Source organism: Pan troglodytes, chromosome 15 (assembly GCF_028858775.2).
Source record: "Pan troglodytes isolate AG18354 chromosome 15, NHGRI_mPanTro3-v2.0_pri, whole genome shotgun sequence".
NCBI lineage: Eukaryota > Metazoa > Chordata > Mammalia > Primates > Hominidae > Pan > Pan troglodytes.
The window spans coordinates 18,207,287-18,226,389 of NC_072413.2; the positions used below are offsets into that span (position 1 = coordinate 18,207,287).

General features: G+C 40.8%; 1 protein-coding gene across 1 annotated transcript in view; it reads right to left on the minus strand.

The window, feature by feature from the left end:
• Positions 1-4,967: 4,967 nt before the first annotated feature.
• The window catches only part of LOC735535 (POTE ankyrin domain family member F), a 45,614-nt gene continuing 31,478 nt past the window's right edge, over positions 4,968-19,103 (minus strand). The window contains 5 exon segments of the mRNA XM_024348639.3: positions 4,968-8,060; positions 8,063-8,251; positions 9,756-9,876; positions 18,466-18,650; positions 18,998-19,042. Coding sequence (XP_024204407.3) covers positions 7,938-8,060; positions 8,063-8,251; positions 9,756-9,876; positions 18,466-18,650; positions 18,998-19,042 — 663 coding nt within the window. The 3' untranslated portion in view covers positions 4,968-7,937.

Consider the following 19,103-nt stretch of genomic DNA (forward strand, 5'->3'; position numbering starts at 1 on the left):
GCACCAGCCACCAACCTCACTTGCTGCCACACATGGCACACTAGTACTTCTACCCTAAAGGTAGGGCCACAAGGCCATCTGCTTTTCCTAAGGCCTCCGCTCCATCAGCCATCAGGAGACAGCCACTCAGGCTGCTGGAACCTGGCCATCCCGGCTTCCTTCAGTGGGTGAAGCTGGTGGCTGGTCCAACTGGTCCAGGCACACCCTTGTAGAGGTGGCTGGTTCTGCTTTGAGCCAGCTTGGCCTTGCCTGGCATGCACAGGCCCCAGGTACTAACACGCTGCTCCGAGTGAGCTTGTCCTGCCTTCACACAAATTCTAAGTCTGGCCAGGGCCACAGAAGGCCGAGTCCCCTGAGTGGTAATCCTGGCTGCTTTCTGCACTTCAACATAAAGTCTTCCTCAAGACAGCCTGTGGTCTGCCTCTTGGCAACCAAGAAGCCCTCAGTGCCATAGGACCCAAGGCATGGACTGGAGCCCCAAAGGCAGCGCACACCCTGCTCCTAAGTCTGCCACTCGTTTCCTCTCTGTGGCTCCATTTGTAGCAGAGTTGTTGCACTCAGGCTTGTGCATGCCAGGGAAGGCCAAGCTGGCTCAAAGAGCAACCAGCCACCTCTGCAAGGGTGTGCCAGGAGCAGGTGCACCACTCACCACTAGCAGCTGGACATGGTACATCAGTTATTCTACCCTAAAGGTGGGCCACAGTGCCATCTGCTTTTCCTAAGGCCTCTGCTCCATCAGCAATCAGGTGGCAGCCAAGGCAGGACAAGCTCACTCGGAGCAGCGTGTTACTACCTGGGGCCTGTGCATGCCAGGGAGGCCAAGCTGACTCAAACAGCAACCAGCCACCTCTGCAAGGTCTGACCAGGGCTACAGAAGACCCCGCTGGATGGTAATCCTGGCTGCTTTCTGCACTTGAACATAAAGCCCTCCTCAAGACGGCCTGTGGTCTGCCTCTAGGCAAGCAAGAAGCCCGCAGTGCTATACAACCCGAGGCATGGACTGGAGCCCCAAAGGCAGCGCACACCCTGCTCCTGAGCCTGCTGCTCGTTTCCTCTCTGTGGCTCCATTTGTAGCACAGTTGTTGCACTGAGGCTTGTGCATGCCGGGCAAGGCCAAGCTGGCTCAAAGAGCAACCAGCCACCTCTGCAAGGGTGTGCCAGGAGCAACCAGACCAGTCACCAACCTCACTTGCTGCTGAACATGGTACATCGGTTCTTCTACCCTAAAGGTACGGCCAAGAGGCAGACCACAGGCTGTCTTGAGGAGGACTTTATGTTCAAGTGCAGAAAGCAGCCAGGATTGCCACCCAGGGGACTCGGCCTTCTGTGGTCTGCAGTGCCATACGAGCTCTGAGGCATGGACTGGTGACATCTGCTTTATAGAAAAATTAACTTAAGATCCATTAAACAGTTAAACATGCCATCTGATTTTCCTCAGGCCTCTGCTCCATCAGCCCTCAGGTGCAGGTACTCAGGCTCTTGTAACCTGGCCATCCCTGCTTCCTTCGGTGGGTGAGGTTGGTGGCTAGTCCAACTGGTCCAGGCGCACCCTTGTAGAGGTGGCTGGTTGCTCTTTGAGCCAGCTTGGCCTTGCCTGGCATGCACAGGCGCCAGGTACCAACAGGCTGCTCCGAGTGAGCTTGCCCTGCCTTGACACAAATTCTAAGTCTGGCCACGGTCACAGAAGGCCAAGTCCCCTGGGTGGTAATCCTGGCTGCTTTCTGCACTTGAACATAAAGTCCTCCTCAAGATGGCCTGTGGTCTGCCTCTTGGCAACCAAGAAGCTCGCAGTGCCATACCATCCCTGAGGCACGGACTGGAGCCCCAAAGGCAGTGCACACCCTGGTCTTGAGCCTGCTGCTCATTTCCTCTATGTGGCTCCATTTATAGCACAGTTATTCACTGATGCTTGTGCATGCCGGGCAAGGCCAAGCTGGCTCAAAGAGCAACCAGCCACATCTGTAAGGGTCCACTTGGAGCAGATGGACCAGCCACCAACCTCACCCACTCAAGGAAGTAGGGAATGCGTGTTTGGACCATGCATTTCACTACAAGTACATTTCCCCTGAGGTTGGTGGCCTACATTTTCTTCTAGGTTTTTTGCTTTTAGGTCTTACGTTTAACTCTTTTATCCTTCTTAAGTTAATTTTTGTATAAAGTGTAAGGAAGTGGCCCAGTTTCAGTTTGCTGCATATGGCTAGCCAGTTTTCCTAACACCATTTGTTAAATAGGCAATCCTTTCCCCAGTGCTTACCTTTGTCAGTTTTGTCAAAGATCTGGTGGTTTTACATGTGTGGTGTCATTTCTGTGGCCTCTGTTCTATTCCATTGTTCTATATACCTGGTTTGGTACCAGTACCATGCTGTTTACGTTACTGTGGCCTTGTAGAATAGTTTGAAGTCAGGTACTGTGATGCCTCCAGCTTTGTTCTTTTTGCTTAGGATTTTCTTGGCTATGTAGACTCTTTTTTGGTTCCATATGAAATTTAAAGTAGTTTTTCTAATTTTGTGAAGAAAGTCAATGGTAGCTTGATAGGGGTAGCACTGAATCTGTAAATCACTTTGGGTGGTATGGCACTCAGGCACAGAAATGTCCTTGTGTTAGGCAATACCATTCAGGACATAGGCATGGGCAGAGACTTCATCACTACAACACCAAAAGCAATGGCAACAAAAGCCAAAATTGACAAATGGGATCTAATTAAGCTAAAGAGTGTCTGCAGAGCAAAAGAAACTATCATCAGAGTGAACAGGCAACACACAGAATGGGAGAAAATTTTTGCAATCTGTCCATCTGACAAAGGGCTAATATGCAGAATCTATAAAGAACTTAAACAAATTTACAAAAAAACAACCCCAGCAAAAAGTGGGCAAAACATATGAACAGATAATTCCCAAATAAGACATTTATGCAGCTAAAGAACATGTGAAGCAAACCACATCATCACTGGTCATTAGAGAAATGGAAATCAAAACCACAATGAGATACAATCTTAACGCCACTTAGAATGGCCAACATTAAAAGATAAGGAAACAACAGATGTTGGAGAGGACGTGGAGAAATAGGAACGCTTTTACACGCTTGGTGGTAGTATAAATTAGTTCATCCATTGTGGAAGACAGTGTGACAATTCCTCAAGGATATACAACTAGAAATACATTTGACCCAGCAATCCCATTACTGGGTATGTACTGAAAAAATAATAAATCATTCTAATATAAAGACACATGCACACGTATGTTTACTGTGGCACAGTTCACAACAGCAAACACTTGGAACCAACCCAAATGCCCATCAATGACAGACTGGATAATGTGGCATATATACACTATGGAATGCTATGCACCCATAAAAAAGGATGAGTTCATGTCCTTTGCAGGGACATGGATGAAGCTGGAAATCATCATTCTCAGCAAAGTAACACAAGAACAGAAAACCAAACACCTCATGTTCTCACTCGTAGGTGGGAACTGAACAATGAGAACACATGGACACAGGAAGGGGAACATAACACACCTAGAACTGTTGTGGGATGGGGGAGGAGGGAGGGATAGAATTAGGAGATATACCTAATGTTAAATGACGAGTTAATGGGTGCAGCACACCAACATGGCACATGTATACATATGTAACAAACCTGCACGTTGTGCACATGTACCCTAAAACTTAAAGTATAATAATACAATTTTAAAACAAAGCAAAAGTTTTAAAAAATTTCCAACTGGATTTTTTTTTGCGTTTTTTTTTTTGTTTGTTTTTGTTTTTTGTTTTGTTTTGGTTTTTTTTGCAGCCATAGGAGTTTTAGCCAATTCAGATGCCTTGCTCCCCACAATTTGGAACATTCCTTTGGATTTGACCAAGTCAGGAAGAGATGGGAGAAAAGTGAAACAACAATAAAACCCCAAACATAAACAAAAAGAGTTAAGCAAAACAAACAAATGCACAATTCATATGATTAAGTGAGTGTTCTAATGGTAAGGAGGAATTAAAAGCAGCTGGTGGGTAATCTTAAATTTTAATCATTAAGGAAAAATTTTAAGACAAAACTCTAATTCAGCTACTTACCTGGAAATAAGGCTCAGACTGGGTGATCATTCTCTGCCATCTTAGAAGCTGGAAAAACTTACACTAACCTTCCCTGTCAGAAGCAAGCTGAAAGGAGGTGCCTGCTCTCCTTTGTCATGGAAGCAGGAAAACTTGCCTTCCTTGTTGGAAATGAGTAAAACTTCAAAAAAGGAGGTGTACAGCAAAATCAACCTTACATCTCAACCAAATTTGGGGAGATCAGGGGCTCTCTGCAGGGGAGAAGCTCCACAACCTCAGCAAATTATCCTATCGGTTTGGGCAATAAAAATAGCTCAGGTTGGTATCAAGCAATAATGAGATTTATCAAAGGTCAGGACCACCTTTGTAATGTCCTTCTCTTTTTTTATCATTATTGGTATAGTCTGTTTTGTCAGAAACTGGGAGTGCAACACCTTTTTTCTGTTTTCCATTTGTTTGAAATATTTTTCTCCATTCCTTTATTTTGAGCCTATATATGGCACTGCACATGAGATAGGTTGCTTGAAGACGGCATACTCCAGTGGGTCTTGGTTCTTTACCCAGCTTGCCCCGTGTCTTTCAATGGGAGCATTTAGCCCATTTACATTTAAGGTTAGTAATGGTATGTGTGGATTTTATCCTGTCGTCATGCTGTCAGCTGGTTATTTTGCAGACTTACATATGTGGTTGGTTTTTAGCATCATTGGACTGTGTACTTCAGTGTGTTTTTGTAGTGGCAGGTAAAGATCTTTTCTTTCCATATTTAGTGCTTCCTTCAGGAGCTCTTGTAAGGTAGATCTGGTGATACCAAATTCCCTCAGCATTTGCTTGTCTGAAAAGGATCTTATTTCTCCTTCACTTATGATGCTTAATTTTGCTGGACATGAAATTCTGGGCTGAAATTTCTTTTCTTTAATGGCAGTTGATGTGGGTTGGGGTGTGTGCTGCACTCCCGTGTGCTGTCAGGGCAAGTAAAGCAAAACCCACCCGTGTAAACACACACAGCAAAGTGATTTAGGAAGTTTCCAAATAAGGGGCTGCCGTATGGACAGGCAATGTGCAGGCTGGTGCGTGGCTGTAGGGGCCACCTTGCTGCAGCTCTCCACTGATATGGTACAGTCCACTAGCATGGAAGCTATGGTGTGGGCATCTAAGAGTGCCCCGTAAGCAGGTGTGGCCAGGCTGGGGCCATGGGAGAAGCAAGCAGACTAAGGAGTGCTGAGATCAGACCAGCCCCATCTCAAGTGCAAGACTGCCCAGCCTCCAGAGATCAGATCTCAGAGGAGAACTCTCTCAAAAGTGAACCCCCAGCACAGCACAGCTGCTCTACACAATCGTGGCTAGACTTCTTTTTTTAAGCAAGTCTCCTTTTTTAAAAAAGGGAACTCTCGGACCTGATCTCTGCTGGGCAATCTCGCACATGAGATGTGGCTGGTCTGACCTCAGCATTCCTAAAGTGCTGGGATAAAGTGTCTCACAAGGGCAAGTGGACCCTAGAGAGATAGCCGTCCCTGACCTCTGGGCTCCACATCACCTGACTTGCTGCTCCACCACTTTGCTTGTCTCCTGGGTGCTCCATCCCAGAGACATGTGAGTTAGTAATCACTTAGTGTAATCAGCCCAGGATGGAGGGTCTGTGCTGTGGGCCCAAGCCAGGGTTCCCTGTCTGGTGATGAGTAGTGGAGGGTGTGTGGTACCTGTGGGAGATGGACTGGCTTGTTCTTTGGGTCAACGGCAGCTTATTGGAAGTGTTGATAGGGCACTTAGGGTCTTTGCTCCCTTGCATCTTCTGAGGGTAGCAAGGGCAGTTCCACTGCAAAGGCAGTGGCAGAAAGGATTTCATTTGCTCCTGGAAGCTCTGTCCCAGGAACTGCAGAGTTGCTACTGGCTTGATAGCTCCAGTGGTGGGCTGGCTAGAGACCTAGGCCAGGAGGACCTGCCCATCAAGTAGAAAGTCCGGCCACTTTTCTGTAGGGCTGCTGTAGTATGCTGGGGGTCCCCTCCAGTCCCTAATTGCCTTGTATTTTCCAGGGAAGATGATAGCCTGCCCCTTCCTCTGGAAGCTCTGTACCACTGAGGTACGAACCTGTTGCCAATCTGAACACACCTATAAGATGTGGCTGGAGGCAAGTTGAGAAGTCTTACCTAGTCAGGAGGAACAAGAACAGGGACTTGCTTCAAAAAAAAAAAGTCTGGCCACGTTTTTATAGAGCAGCTGTGCTGTGCTGGGGGTTCACTTCAGCCCCTGGTCACCTCAGACACTCTGAAGCCCTAAGGCTGAAATGCCTGGGTCGCCCAAACAGCAAAGATGACAATCTGGTCCTCCCCCTGGGAGCTCTGACTCAGGGAGGCCTGAGACCTCTGTCAGCCAGAGAACAGCAGTCAAGGTAGCCAGAGACCCTGGTTGAAAGACTTCACCCGCTGACCAGAAATGTGGTCAGGGACTGACGTAAACAAGAGTCTGGCCACATTTTTGCAGCGTGGCTGTGCTCTGCTGAGGTACCTCTTCCACCCCTTGTCAGCTTGGGCTCTCCAAAGCCCAAAGGCCAGAATGGCTAGTCACCGAAAGAGCAATGGTGGGGGCCTGCCCCTCTCCGGGAGCTCTGTCCCAGGAACATTTCACATTTCCATTGGCCAAGGAATGCTGGTGGGGGTAGCTGGAGGCCCCAGTTGGGAGGTTCTGTCCATTGAGGTGGAACAGGATCAGAGGCCTGCTTACAGAAGCAGTCTGGCCATGATTTGGTAAAGTAGCTATGCTGTGCTGTGGGATCTCTTCTGTCCCTCATCGGTTTGTACTCTCCAAAGCCCGCAGGCTGGAATGACTAAGTTGCCTGAATGGGAAAGATGGCGGCCTGCCCCGTCTTTTCTCTCAGAGTTTTATCTTGTTTCATGGAGCTTAATTTTTAGCCTGTTGATTTTACTGTCTACATTAGACTTGTTGAGAAAGAATCTGTTCTCTTTCAGGTGAGATAAATGAGAATTCATTGTCTTCTGTAAATAAACCTGTTCATGTCTTGTTCTTTGGAAAGAAGTCTCTTTCAGCTATCTGACTTTGGTCACAATCATGTAGAGCAGTAGCCAGTCTACAATGACGTAATTGAATTTCCATTTCCAGTGTTTCCTCGTTGTGTCTTACATTGTCCAGTTCAGAACTGAGCATTTTATTCTCAGTTGTCAACATGCTAAGCTGTCCACTGTACTGAAATACTGTGTTTCCTCAATTTTTTTTAAGGTGTGCACTTTTATCCAACTCTCCTCAAGTCAGAGTACAGGTAAGCCCTGGCTGCCTCCAGCCACTCTCAGGGAGACCAAAAGCCTTCATACACCCCAAGTTGGGGTACAAAAGAGGGGGGCCATGAAGGCTGATCATTCAAAATAAAACAAAATTTAAAAGTATTAAGGCGAAGATTCAAAAAATTTTGCATTACGTAATTTGCACAAAAGCAATGCTATCACCACCCCTGTGTGAAATAGGGAGAGGACTGGGCCATTCTCCTTAGAGAGAAGTGGGGTGGCTTTTAGCAGGGCAAGGGGCTTCCTGAAACAATGCATCTCACAATATTTGGAATGACTATTGAAAAGAAGAACAATGTACAATCAAAGTCCTCGGCCACATTGTAGAACTTTGGAGGAAGCTCACTCCAACCGACTGCTGTCACCTTCACCATTCCGGTTTTTAAATCCTGAGTCAAGCCAATAAAAAACAAAACAAAAAATGAAACAAGAAAACAAATAAAGCCATGCCAATCTCATGTTGTTTTCTGAGAAGTTTGGTTTTGTCAAGAAAGGGTGTAATGCAACTAAGTCAGAGTCCACCTAGAAGCATTTGTGGTGGACAATGGAGGGGCCTGACTCATCATACTCCTGCTTGCTGATCCACATCTGCTGGAAGGTCACCCCACGATGGAAGGGAAGACAGCCCGGGGGGCATCGTCACGCGCAAAGCCGGCCTTGCACATGCCAGAGCCGTTGTCAATGACGAGCACGGCGGTATCATCATCCATGGTGAGCTCATTTCCAATCGTAGAGCCTTTAAAAGATTATCATTCCTTTTTTTCACACTTTCAATTCCCTCCAAATATTTCTTTTCTCTTAGCTGGCTCTGATGTTTCATTGTGTCTAGCTCCAGTCTTAGCAGGGCAATTTCTTCCTGCAACGTACTATTTTCATGCAAGAGGTCTTTTTCTTTCTTACAACTAAGAGAAAGCTAAGTAAACAAAGAGAACTTTTAGTTAGCACTCAATAGATTGACATATCATGATTTCTTCTGAAATTAAAAAATAACGTGTATTTGTATAATGAAAGAATCCCCATAGTGGATATTTAACTGGAAAAAAATTGGACAAAACTTCAAACCTAACAGAGTGTAAATTCCTCCAGTGATTTATTTTTCATTGTCTTTAAATATTTAAACTTTTAGGAATCTGCTCCTGAATTCCTAAAAGTTTAAATATTTATTTAAAGACGATGAAAAATAAATCACTAGAGGATTTTTAAGAATCTCAGAATTAAAAAAGCCTTTTTCTGAGTTACAAAAAACCCAGAGGCATAAAATATAAGATTAATACATTTGACTATATTTTTAAGATTAGGTTTACGCTCTGATATCTAACCTATCAACCACACCATCCTAAGAGCCTTAGCTATGCATTTATTTGGACAGAAGCAATTTCTCAAAGTTCTTTAAGTTTCTTTTACTGAAGAACGTTTTACTGATATTCTACATTTCTAATATTTTTATACTCAGTTATAAGAATTACATTTATTTATAACTGTCAAATCTAAGCACTGTACCCTTCTACACTGTACACATCTGTACCTAAGCATTGCACTCCTACATACAATACTGAACTCATTTAAGATCGCGATTCTTAAAAGGAGAGGTCAAAAAATATACACAGATGCAGGATTTTCCCCAGGTGTTCTGATGCTACTTCTAGTGACCCTCCACAAAACCACAGTTACTTCTGTGGTGTAAATATATAAATACAAAAGAAGCCTTTTGTTTCAAAATATGAATGGTAAATAAGATACAACTTATAGAGATTTTCTTAGAAATCATGAGATTATTTGCCATTGCGGTAACTTTTATTTCCTCTTTATAATGTTTGAAACAGTAGTAATGGTGAAATAGGGGAAATATACTGAACTATTTCTCCAGAAACAAAATACTTATCAATAAATTATTACTAAATGTGTATCGTGGCATGTCATTGTTTTCAAACCTCTTTACATTGAAATGAGAAACTACTTGGAGCAAACTGTTCCTCTCTGCAAAAGTAAGGATAATGGTATCCACAATGTGGCCTCTGACCTAGCTATACATTTCCTACTTTCTTATCAGTGAACATAATCAATTGACTTCTCTATTAACATTTTTTTAAAAACTAATGTCCAAAAACAAGAAAATCTGTTTTCAGTCGCAAAACTTATTTCTGATGTGGAAAGATCATCAATTCTTATGAAAAATATCAAATACTTCTCCTTTGGATTGAGGCCATTGTGCAGGTCACTACTCAACTGTTGCAGGCAAATGGAGGTGAATTAAGAACATGGCTTTATCCTATATGTACATATATAGATATATGACAAAGGACATATAGAATATATACACACATATATATGACTTAAAAATCCTTTATATTTCCAAAATACAGTTCTTTAAAATATACACACATATAAAAACATTTGAAAATAACTAAAGAAAATACCTCAGAATTCATTTTTTCGACCACTTCTATCTGCTTTTCTTCATGAATCAGAATCTCATCTTGTAATATTCCAGTGTTCTGTTCTTCACAAAATTGCTTCTGAGTATCATTTTGTTCGTCACTAGAAGAAATTTTAATTTTCATGAAATACTGGAGGTGTCCCTAAAATGATTTACAGGGCAAGATGGCGCCATCAGATGTCACTCACACAATGCATATCTGCACATTATTCCAAGACAAGGCAGAGGGGTCTCACATCTGTTAACCAGGTGTCCCCAACCATGCTGGCACCAGGGACTGGTTTTGTGGAAGATAATTTTTCCAGGAACCTGAGGTGGGGGATGGTTCCAGGATGATTCAAGTATATTACATTCATTGTGCACTTTATTTCTATTATTATTAATATATAATGAAATAATTATATCTCACCAAAATGTAGAATCAGTGGGAGCCCTGAGCTTGTTTTCCTGCAACTACATGGTCCTATCTGGGGGTGACGGGAGATGGTGACAGATCATAAGGAATTCAATTCTTATAAGGCGTGAACAACCTATATCCCCCTGCATCAGCAACTTACAACAGGGTTCAGGTCACACTCAGGACAATCTAATGCCACCGCTGATCTGACAGGAGGAGGAGCTCGGGCGGTAATGCGAGCGACAGAGAGTGACTGTAAACAGATGAAGCTTCACTTGCTCACCTGCCTCTAACCTCCTGCTGTGTGGCCCAGGTCCTAACAGGCCAGGGACTGCTAATGGTCTGTGTCCTATAACCCATACTTTTTATGTTTATTTTTTGGAAACAGTTTCCACTTATATTCTTGATTCCTATGTATTTTATAAACAACTTAGAAATTCCTTTTAGAACAAGACAGGGTCTAATATTATGTTTTTAACATAGGACTTTGAAATAATTTTATCTGTGTATGAGAGAGAGATGTGAAATAAACTCATCGTTAAGCACTTTCCATTTTACTTTTATTTCATGCATATTAAGAATAAAACTGGGAAGTCCTAGGCAGAGCAATTGGGCAAGAGAAATAAAGGGCATCCAAATTGGAAAAGAGGAAGTCAAACTCTCTCTTCACCAATGATATTATCTTATACCTAGAAAACCCTAAAGACTCCTACAAAACACTCCTAGATTTGATACATGAATTCAGTAAAGTCTCAGAGGTTACAAAATAAATGAATACCAATCAGTAGCACCACTATACACCAACTACGACCAAGCTGAGAGTTCATATCAACAATCCAATCCCTTTTACAGTGGCTGCAAAAAAGTGTGAAATACCTAGGAATATACTTAATGAAAAAAGTGAGTGATCTATATAAAGATAACTGGAAAACACCACCAAAGAAAATAACAGATGACACAAACAAATGAAAATACATCCTATGTTCATGGACTGAAAGAACTGATATAGTGAAAATGACCATAGTGCCCAAAGCAGTCTACACATTCGATACAATTCCTACCAAAGTACCAATGTCATTCTTCACAGAATTATTTTAAAATGCTGACATTCATGTAGGACCACAAAAGAGCCTGAACAGCAACAGACATACCAAGCAAAAGGAACAAATATGTTGGCATCACATTACCTGACTTCAAATTATACTCTAAGGCCACAGTAACAGAAACAGCATGGTACTGGTATAAAAACAGATACATAGATCAACGGAACAGAACAGACAACTCAGTAATAAAGCCGCTACAACCAAGTGATCTCTGAGCAAGGATACAAAAACATACACTGGAGAAAGTACAGGTTATTCAATAAATGGTGCTGGGAAAAAAAGAGAGCCACATGTTGAAGAATGAAACTGGATCTCTATCTCTCACCATATACAAAAATTAATTCAAGATGGATGAAAGGCCTAAACCTAAGACCTGAAAACATGGGCCTAGGCAAAGGATTTATGAGGAAGACCCTAAAAGCAAATCCAACAAAAATGAAAATAAATAAATAAGACCTAATTAAACTAAAAAGCTTCAGCACAGCAAAAGAAATAATCATCAGAGTAAAACAACAACCTATACAATGGGAAAAATTTGAAAATTATGATGCTAACAAAGGATTAATATCTATAACCTACAAGAAACTCAAACAAATCAACAGGAAAAACACAAATAATTCCATTGGAAAGTGGCCAAATTACATGAATAGACATTTCTCAAAAGAAGATGTGCAAACGGTAAACAAGCATATAAAAACATGCTAAATATCTCTAATCATCAGGGAAATGTACAATAAAACCACAGTGAGATATCACCTTGCTGCAGCCAGAATGGCCACTATTAGAAATCAAAAAACAACAGACGTTGGTGTGGATGCGGTGAAAAGACAACAGTGATACACTGCTGGTGGGAATGCAAATTCATACAAATCTATGGACAACAGCATGGAGAGTTCTCAAAGAACTAAAAGAAGATCCTACCATTTTATCCAGCATTCTCATTTCCGGATATCTACACAAAATAAAAGAAATCGTACTCTCAAAAAGACACGCGCACACATATGTTTACTGCAGCACAGTTCACAATATGCAAAGATATGGAATCATCCAGTGTCCATCAGCTGATGAGTGGAAGAAAGAAAATGGATATATATACATATATATATCTCACATCACGTATATGTATCATATATATGTATGTGTGTATATACACTCACACATATACATATGTACATAGCTGAGACTGGGTAATTCACACACATACATACCTGAGACTGGGTAATTCATAAAGGAAAGAGGATTGATTCACAGTTACGAATGGCTGGGGAGGCCTCAGGAAACTTAACAACCATGGTAGAAGGGGAAGGGGAAGCAGGCACCTTCTTCATAAGGCGGCAGGAGAGAGAGAAAAGAGAAGTGAAGCGCAAAGAGCCCCTTATGAAACCATCAGCTCTTGTGAGAACTCACTCACTATCACAAGAACAGCATGGAGGAAACAGACCCCATGAGCCAATCACCTCCGAGCTGGTCTTTCCTCAACACCTGGGAATTACAATTTGACATGAGATTTGCATAGAAACACAAAGCCAAACTATTGGGGGGGTGGTATCCTTATTTTTAAAATATCTAAATGTCATTATTTATAATTCAAAATAGCAATTTTTATTACTTATGATTTTGTTTGAAAATAAAATGATCTCATAAATTTTCTTCACTTTTAACCTATTCAGTCAAAATATAGAAAAAGCTAGATTTGCCAGCAGAAAATTGTAACAACTTTTTAATGAGATAAAAATGTATAACAATATCACTACTATTGTACAGAGAAAAAAGTGAACAAGAAAAGGAATTTAAAAAGACAGAATATGACTATCATATACATACATGAACTGACAAAGAGACTAAAATCTCCTACTGGAGATTATGTTAGGACTTGAGCAAAAGCTTCTAAAAATACCAAAAACAAACACAAAACAATTATTTTTAAGAAATAAATTATACAGAGAACTCTTCTGGTTAAGATGATGTATCAAAAAAAAATGTTCGTGAGAGCTATTATTAACCAAGTCATCATAACCAAAACTTTAAATCCACAATTCTGGAATATTAAAAAGTTTCTTTTTGAACATAGTTAATGGAAGGCAACTTTTGAACAGAAAATTTCTGGTTAAAGTTGACTCAAACTTAGGAAAGAATTGACCTGTAGCCATGGTAACAAGAAGCCAGCCAGAGCCAGTTCAAAATCTAGTCAATCGATCAATGACCACTGGCCTTGCACACCAACCAATATCAATGTGAGCAGCTTGCTTCTGAAAGACAGCCAAGCAGCAACAGCTGCTCCATCAGAATAGACAGTGCCTGACCAGTATAGTCTTACTATCGGAAGCAAAAAATTCCAACTGTCTTTTTATTTCAAATACCGAAGGTCCATAATCCCTTGGAAAGAATTTGTGAGTCCATTACATTTACCACCCTAAAAAAAATAAAATACTAGTGGCCGGATGTGGTGGCTTACACCTGTAATCCACCCAGCACTTTGTGAGGATGAGGTGGGTGGACTGCCTGAGGTCAGGAGTTCAAGACCAGCCTGACAAACAGGATGAAACCCTGTCCCTACTAAAAATACAAAAATTAGCCGGGTGTCATGGCATGCACCTGTAATCCCAGCTCCTCAGGGGGCTGAGGCAGGAGAATCGCCTGAACCCAGGAGGCAGAGGTTGCAGTGAGCCGAGGTCACACCACTGCAATGCAGCCTGGGTGACAGAGCGAGACTCTGTCTCTAAATAAATAAAATACCAGTAAAGCTTGCAATTCCTCTGACTCATTTTACCATAATTGCAATTATCATGATTACCAGTAAAAGAATAGTGAATAACCACAATATTGGGCTTTTCTACCTAAGTGAAAAAATATTAATATAAAGAATGTAGCTTATTATAAGAAGCCAAAAGAATTTTTAAAATACATATAATTACCAGGCAAAATTGTTAAAATGAACCTTGTCAAACATTTTTTAAGTGAGAATCAATCAAACGATATACCCGGGATAAACTCCATTCATTCATTTAATACCTATTTATTAGGTAGCTACGTCTGATAGGCTAGGCCTTTTTCTAGGAAGTGAGGATATGATAATGAACAATAAAAACCCTATTCATGAGAGTGAGATAAACACACAATAACAACAGACAGATACGGCAAAATACACAGTACGTTAGAGGAGAAAAACTAAATCAGGAAAATGAAATCTTTATGTGTTTGATGGGAAGGGTGGTGGGAAAGTTGGGATGGCCCGACAAGTCCCTGCTGAGAAAGAGGATTTTTCTTTAATACAAAGAAACTTTTATTTGTACATCAAAGACTCTAAAAAATGATGATGGTAACAGAGTTGATGTCAAGACACAAATAGGTTTGAAGTTAGAGATGATAAATCACTTTGTTTCATTGAACCTTCCCTCGATTACGTTAGAGAGCATCCCTGGTATGTTCCCAATTGAATCTCAAGCCTGATGCGTCCTGATGATACAATCCTAATTCCTTTCTGTTAGTCCTCATTATCTCTCTTTTTTTTCATTTTCTTCATTTTCTCTGGACTAGGAATTGTGCTGGTACATGGTTCTTCCTCAGGAAGTGGTTATTCCTTAATGTATTTCTTTTTACCCTTTTTCTTCTTCTTAGAAAGGGGATTTTAAGTAAAGAGCTGAAGTAATGGAAACAGTAAGCTAGAAGAATATCTGGGGAAAAAGCATTCCAGACACAGGGAACTGCTAAGTGCAGAGGTGTGCCTGGAGTCTTTAAGCACTAGGGATAGGTAAGGAATAGCAACAAGTTCAGTGTGGCTGAAACACAGCAAAAGAGATAAGAAACAGAAGTTTAAGCAGGAGAGGTAACATGCCAGATGGTTTACTGCCTTTCAGTTATTAGGAGGAACTCTGGCACATACTCAGAGTGAAATGGGAGGCAATCAGAAGGGCTGGGGCAGAGTAATGACAACATTTGACTTATGTTTTAAATACATCCACTGAGATAAGAATTGATGAAAGGGGAAGTTTTTAAAAACCAGGACTATCAATTCCCAGTCTATGACACTCATCTAAACTGCAGATGACGGTGGCTCAGATGTACAAGATAGACTGGCCTCTGGATATATTCTTCAGATAGACCTGACAAGATTTACTGAGAGATTAGATGTGAAGTGTCAGGACAGAGAGAAAGATCAGTCAAGAATGACACTGATGTTTTTGGCAGAGCAACTGGAAGAGTTGCTGTTAACCAAAGTAGGAAAGACTACATGAGGTATAGATTTCAGGAAGGACATCAGTAGCCCAGTTTTGGATCTGACAAGTGTGTGATACCCAACAGCTAATCAAATAGAGATGTCAAGTAGGTGGGATGATATAGAGATCTGGAATTAAGGAAAGAGATCTAAGTTGGAGACATACATTTGGAAATCACTAGCATATACACAGTAGAAAAAGTCACGAGGGGCCAGGCGCGGTGGCTCACGCCTGTAATCCCAACATGTCATGAGGCCAAGGCAGGCAGATCACCTGATGTCAGGAGTTTGAGACCAGCCTGGCCAGCATGGGGAAACCTGTCTCTACTAAAAATACAAAAATTAGCCAGGCATGGTGTCGCGCACCTGTAATCCCAGCTACTCAGGAGGCTGAGGCAGGAGAAGTGCTGGAACTCATGAGGCAGAGGTTGCAATGAGCCAAGATCATGCCACTGAACTCCAGACTGGGGGACAAAGCGAGACTCTGTCTTAAAAAAAAAAAATTATGAGAAAGAAGATTGAGGACTGAGCCATGAGAAACAACAATGTCCAAAAGGAGAAAGATGAGGAGCAGCAGGCAAAACAGACCATGATAAACGGACTAGAAAGGCAGGAGGAAAAGCCTGAGGGAGTGAGGTCCTGAAAGCCAAGTGAAGACGCCATTAGGGAGGAGATGCCCTCCATTGGCTCAAATATTGCTGACAGATTAAATGAGGTGTAAGAAAAATGCCTAGATTTAGTACAGAAAAAATTAGTGATAATCTTGAGGAAAAACAACTCTGGAGGAGTGCTGAAATTGAAGACTTACCGGCATTGAGATCAAGAGTGAATGGAAAGAAAATTTGAGTTCATGAGTGTAGATAGTTCTTTAAGGACAACATACTTAACACTCATGACTGAGAATGATGTAATTTTCATCCACAGTCATGGAAAAGTGATAGACAAGAAACAGTAGCTTCCAAATTTTACATACCAGGTGGAGTTTTCAAATTTTATGTAACAATTATATATTCTAAAGGTTATAAAAATTATACACATATGGCATTTAGAAATGTCAGACCAAGGTTTTAAAGGCCCTTTGAACATTTCTAGATTACATAAGCTGATTATCATTTTGTTCATGCTTATACATAAAGACCAAGAAATACTAAAACTCTCAAGGAGAATATTTCTTGCTTGATAAAAATCAGCCAATTCTAGGACAGTTGACACTCATCAAATATATGAAGTAATTGATCATAGTAAAATACTGAGTTCTATTAACAGGAATAAAGTGGGAGAAATGCAGAAAATAATCTTATTTTATAAATGTAGTTTTCAAAATCATATGAAGTCACTGGAAAAATATGGTGAGGTGAATACTGAAATATATCCTTGTCTCAAAGGGAGGATAATGTCACACATGCAGGGCACTTTTACAAGTAAGAGTCACTGCATTAGCAGCACCTTCCTTTTAGCACAAGGGTCAGCAAATAAGCACCTGTGGGCCAAATCCAGCCCACTGCCCGTTTTTGTAAGTCAAGTATCCTGGAACACAGCCATGCTTATTCACTTTACAGTCCATAGTGTCAGTTAGCTGGGTGTGATGTTGCACACCTGTGGTCTCAGCTAGTAGAGAGGCTGAGGTGGGAGGATCACTAGAGCTCAGAAAGTCGAGGCTGCAGTGAGCCATGATCACACAACTGCACTCCAGCCTGGGAAACAGAGTGAGACCCTGTCTCAAGAAAATAAATATATGTAGTCCACAAAGCCTAAAATATTTACTAACTGGCTCTTTGCAGAAAAAGTTGGCCAACTCCTGGTTTAGTAGATCAAAGATCCTTTCATGTATTTTAATAAAAGTTTTACCCAATATACTGAAATGTTTATATTAAATATAGATCCCCATGTACAATCCCTTGGCAATATTCAGATTGAGGGTCCAATATTTCAGCACTCAGGCACTGACAACAAAAATTTAGTAACTAGCAATCTTGTTGCTAACAAGGTACAGTGTCAATGTAGCATGTAGCTTCCATTTGCAACACAGCAGATATTACAAGAATTTTAACAAGAACTCTTAAGATGTGTCATCAAACTAAATGCTTTAAAAACATTTTAATTGTGAAATAATCAGTATACCCTAGATCTAACCTCATTTTTTAAAAATGGTTGCATAATACATTATTTTGGGGGTATGGAAATTGAGCTATTTCCTATTGATAAGGAATTAGACTAGCTCCAAATTTTTTATATAATAATACTATAATAAATGTCCTTATACATAAGTATACATATAACATATCTATACAAATATCCTTTACATGTATTATATATGCTTACTCTGTTATATATGTGTGTGTGAATATGCTACTAAATTAATGTTCAAAATGTATTTACCAACAGTGTATGAAATGTCTTTTTCAGTGAAACCATTTCCCTTGCAGCAACACAGATGGAGCTGGAGGCCATTATCCTAAGCAAACTAATGCAGGAACAGAAAATCAAATGCCACATATTCTTACTCATTAGTGGGAACTAAACGTGAGAACTCATGGACACAAAGAGGAGAATAACAGACACTGGGGCCTACTTGAGGGTGGAGCGTGGCAGGAGGGAGATGACCAAAAAACTACCTTTCGAGTATTTTGTTTATTATGTGGCTGGTGAAATAATCTGTACCCCAAACCTCCATGATACAGTTTACCTATATAATAAACCTGCACATGTACCCCGAAGCTAAAATAAAAGTTCACTGAAAAGAAAAGAAAATGCCTTTTCCCTCACATTTGCCAATACTGGTTATTTTTCAAATAAATTAATGACTGGAAAAAAATGGTAACTGATTGTTTGCTGATTTTCATTTTTCTGATTAACAGGCAAGGCTGAATATCCTAATAAAAGTATAAAATTTGTTCATCATGAATATTAGCCCAAATTAGGATTAGTTTGACAGCACAAAGTCACCTCCTGTTCAATGTTGCCATAGGCTTACCTGTGATACTCTTCATTCTCAGTGTCAGGAAATTGCTGGCTGTCAGGTGTTCTGCTCTTCCTTGGAGGAATTAATCCATCATCATCATTGCCAGCAATGGCACCATTAGTCAGGTTTTCTGGGAATCCAACATGTGTACTTCCGTGCTTCTTCATTTCCTCTTTGATAGCCATAAAATTTTCTAGCTGGAAGATACACAGAATAAGAAATTATCTACTTTAGGCACATTATCTATTGATAATCAGACTAAAACCAAGAAAGATAAAATAATTGGTCTAAAGCTTCTAAAGTGGCATTACCTAGCATTTTATGGCACCATTCGGGATTATTCCATAATAATGAAAGAATAGCTCTAGGGTTTGCACCTCTTTAAAATTCTATGTACAGAATTCTGAGTTAAGTATTAAATTTTTCACTGATGATTTATGCTACTTACATGATAGGATCATGTATGCCTACATTTACTACACTTTGTTAAACAACATAATGTAAAAATCTAATTCAACACAAACATTTGAATATAAAGGTATACCTCTCTATCACCATCCTTATTTATTTCTGGTTCTTGAGATCTTTTCTGCAGATGTAAAAACAGAAGGTTAATTTGCTTGTTGTATTTCTGTGACATTTCCTCTTTT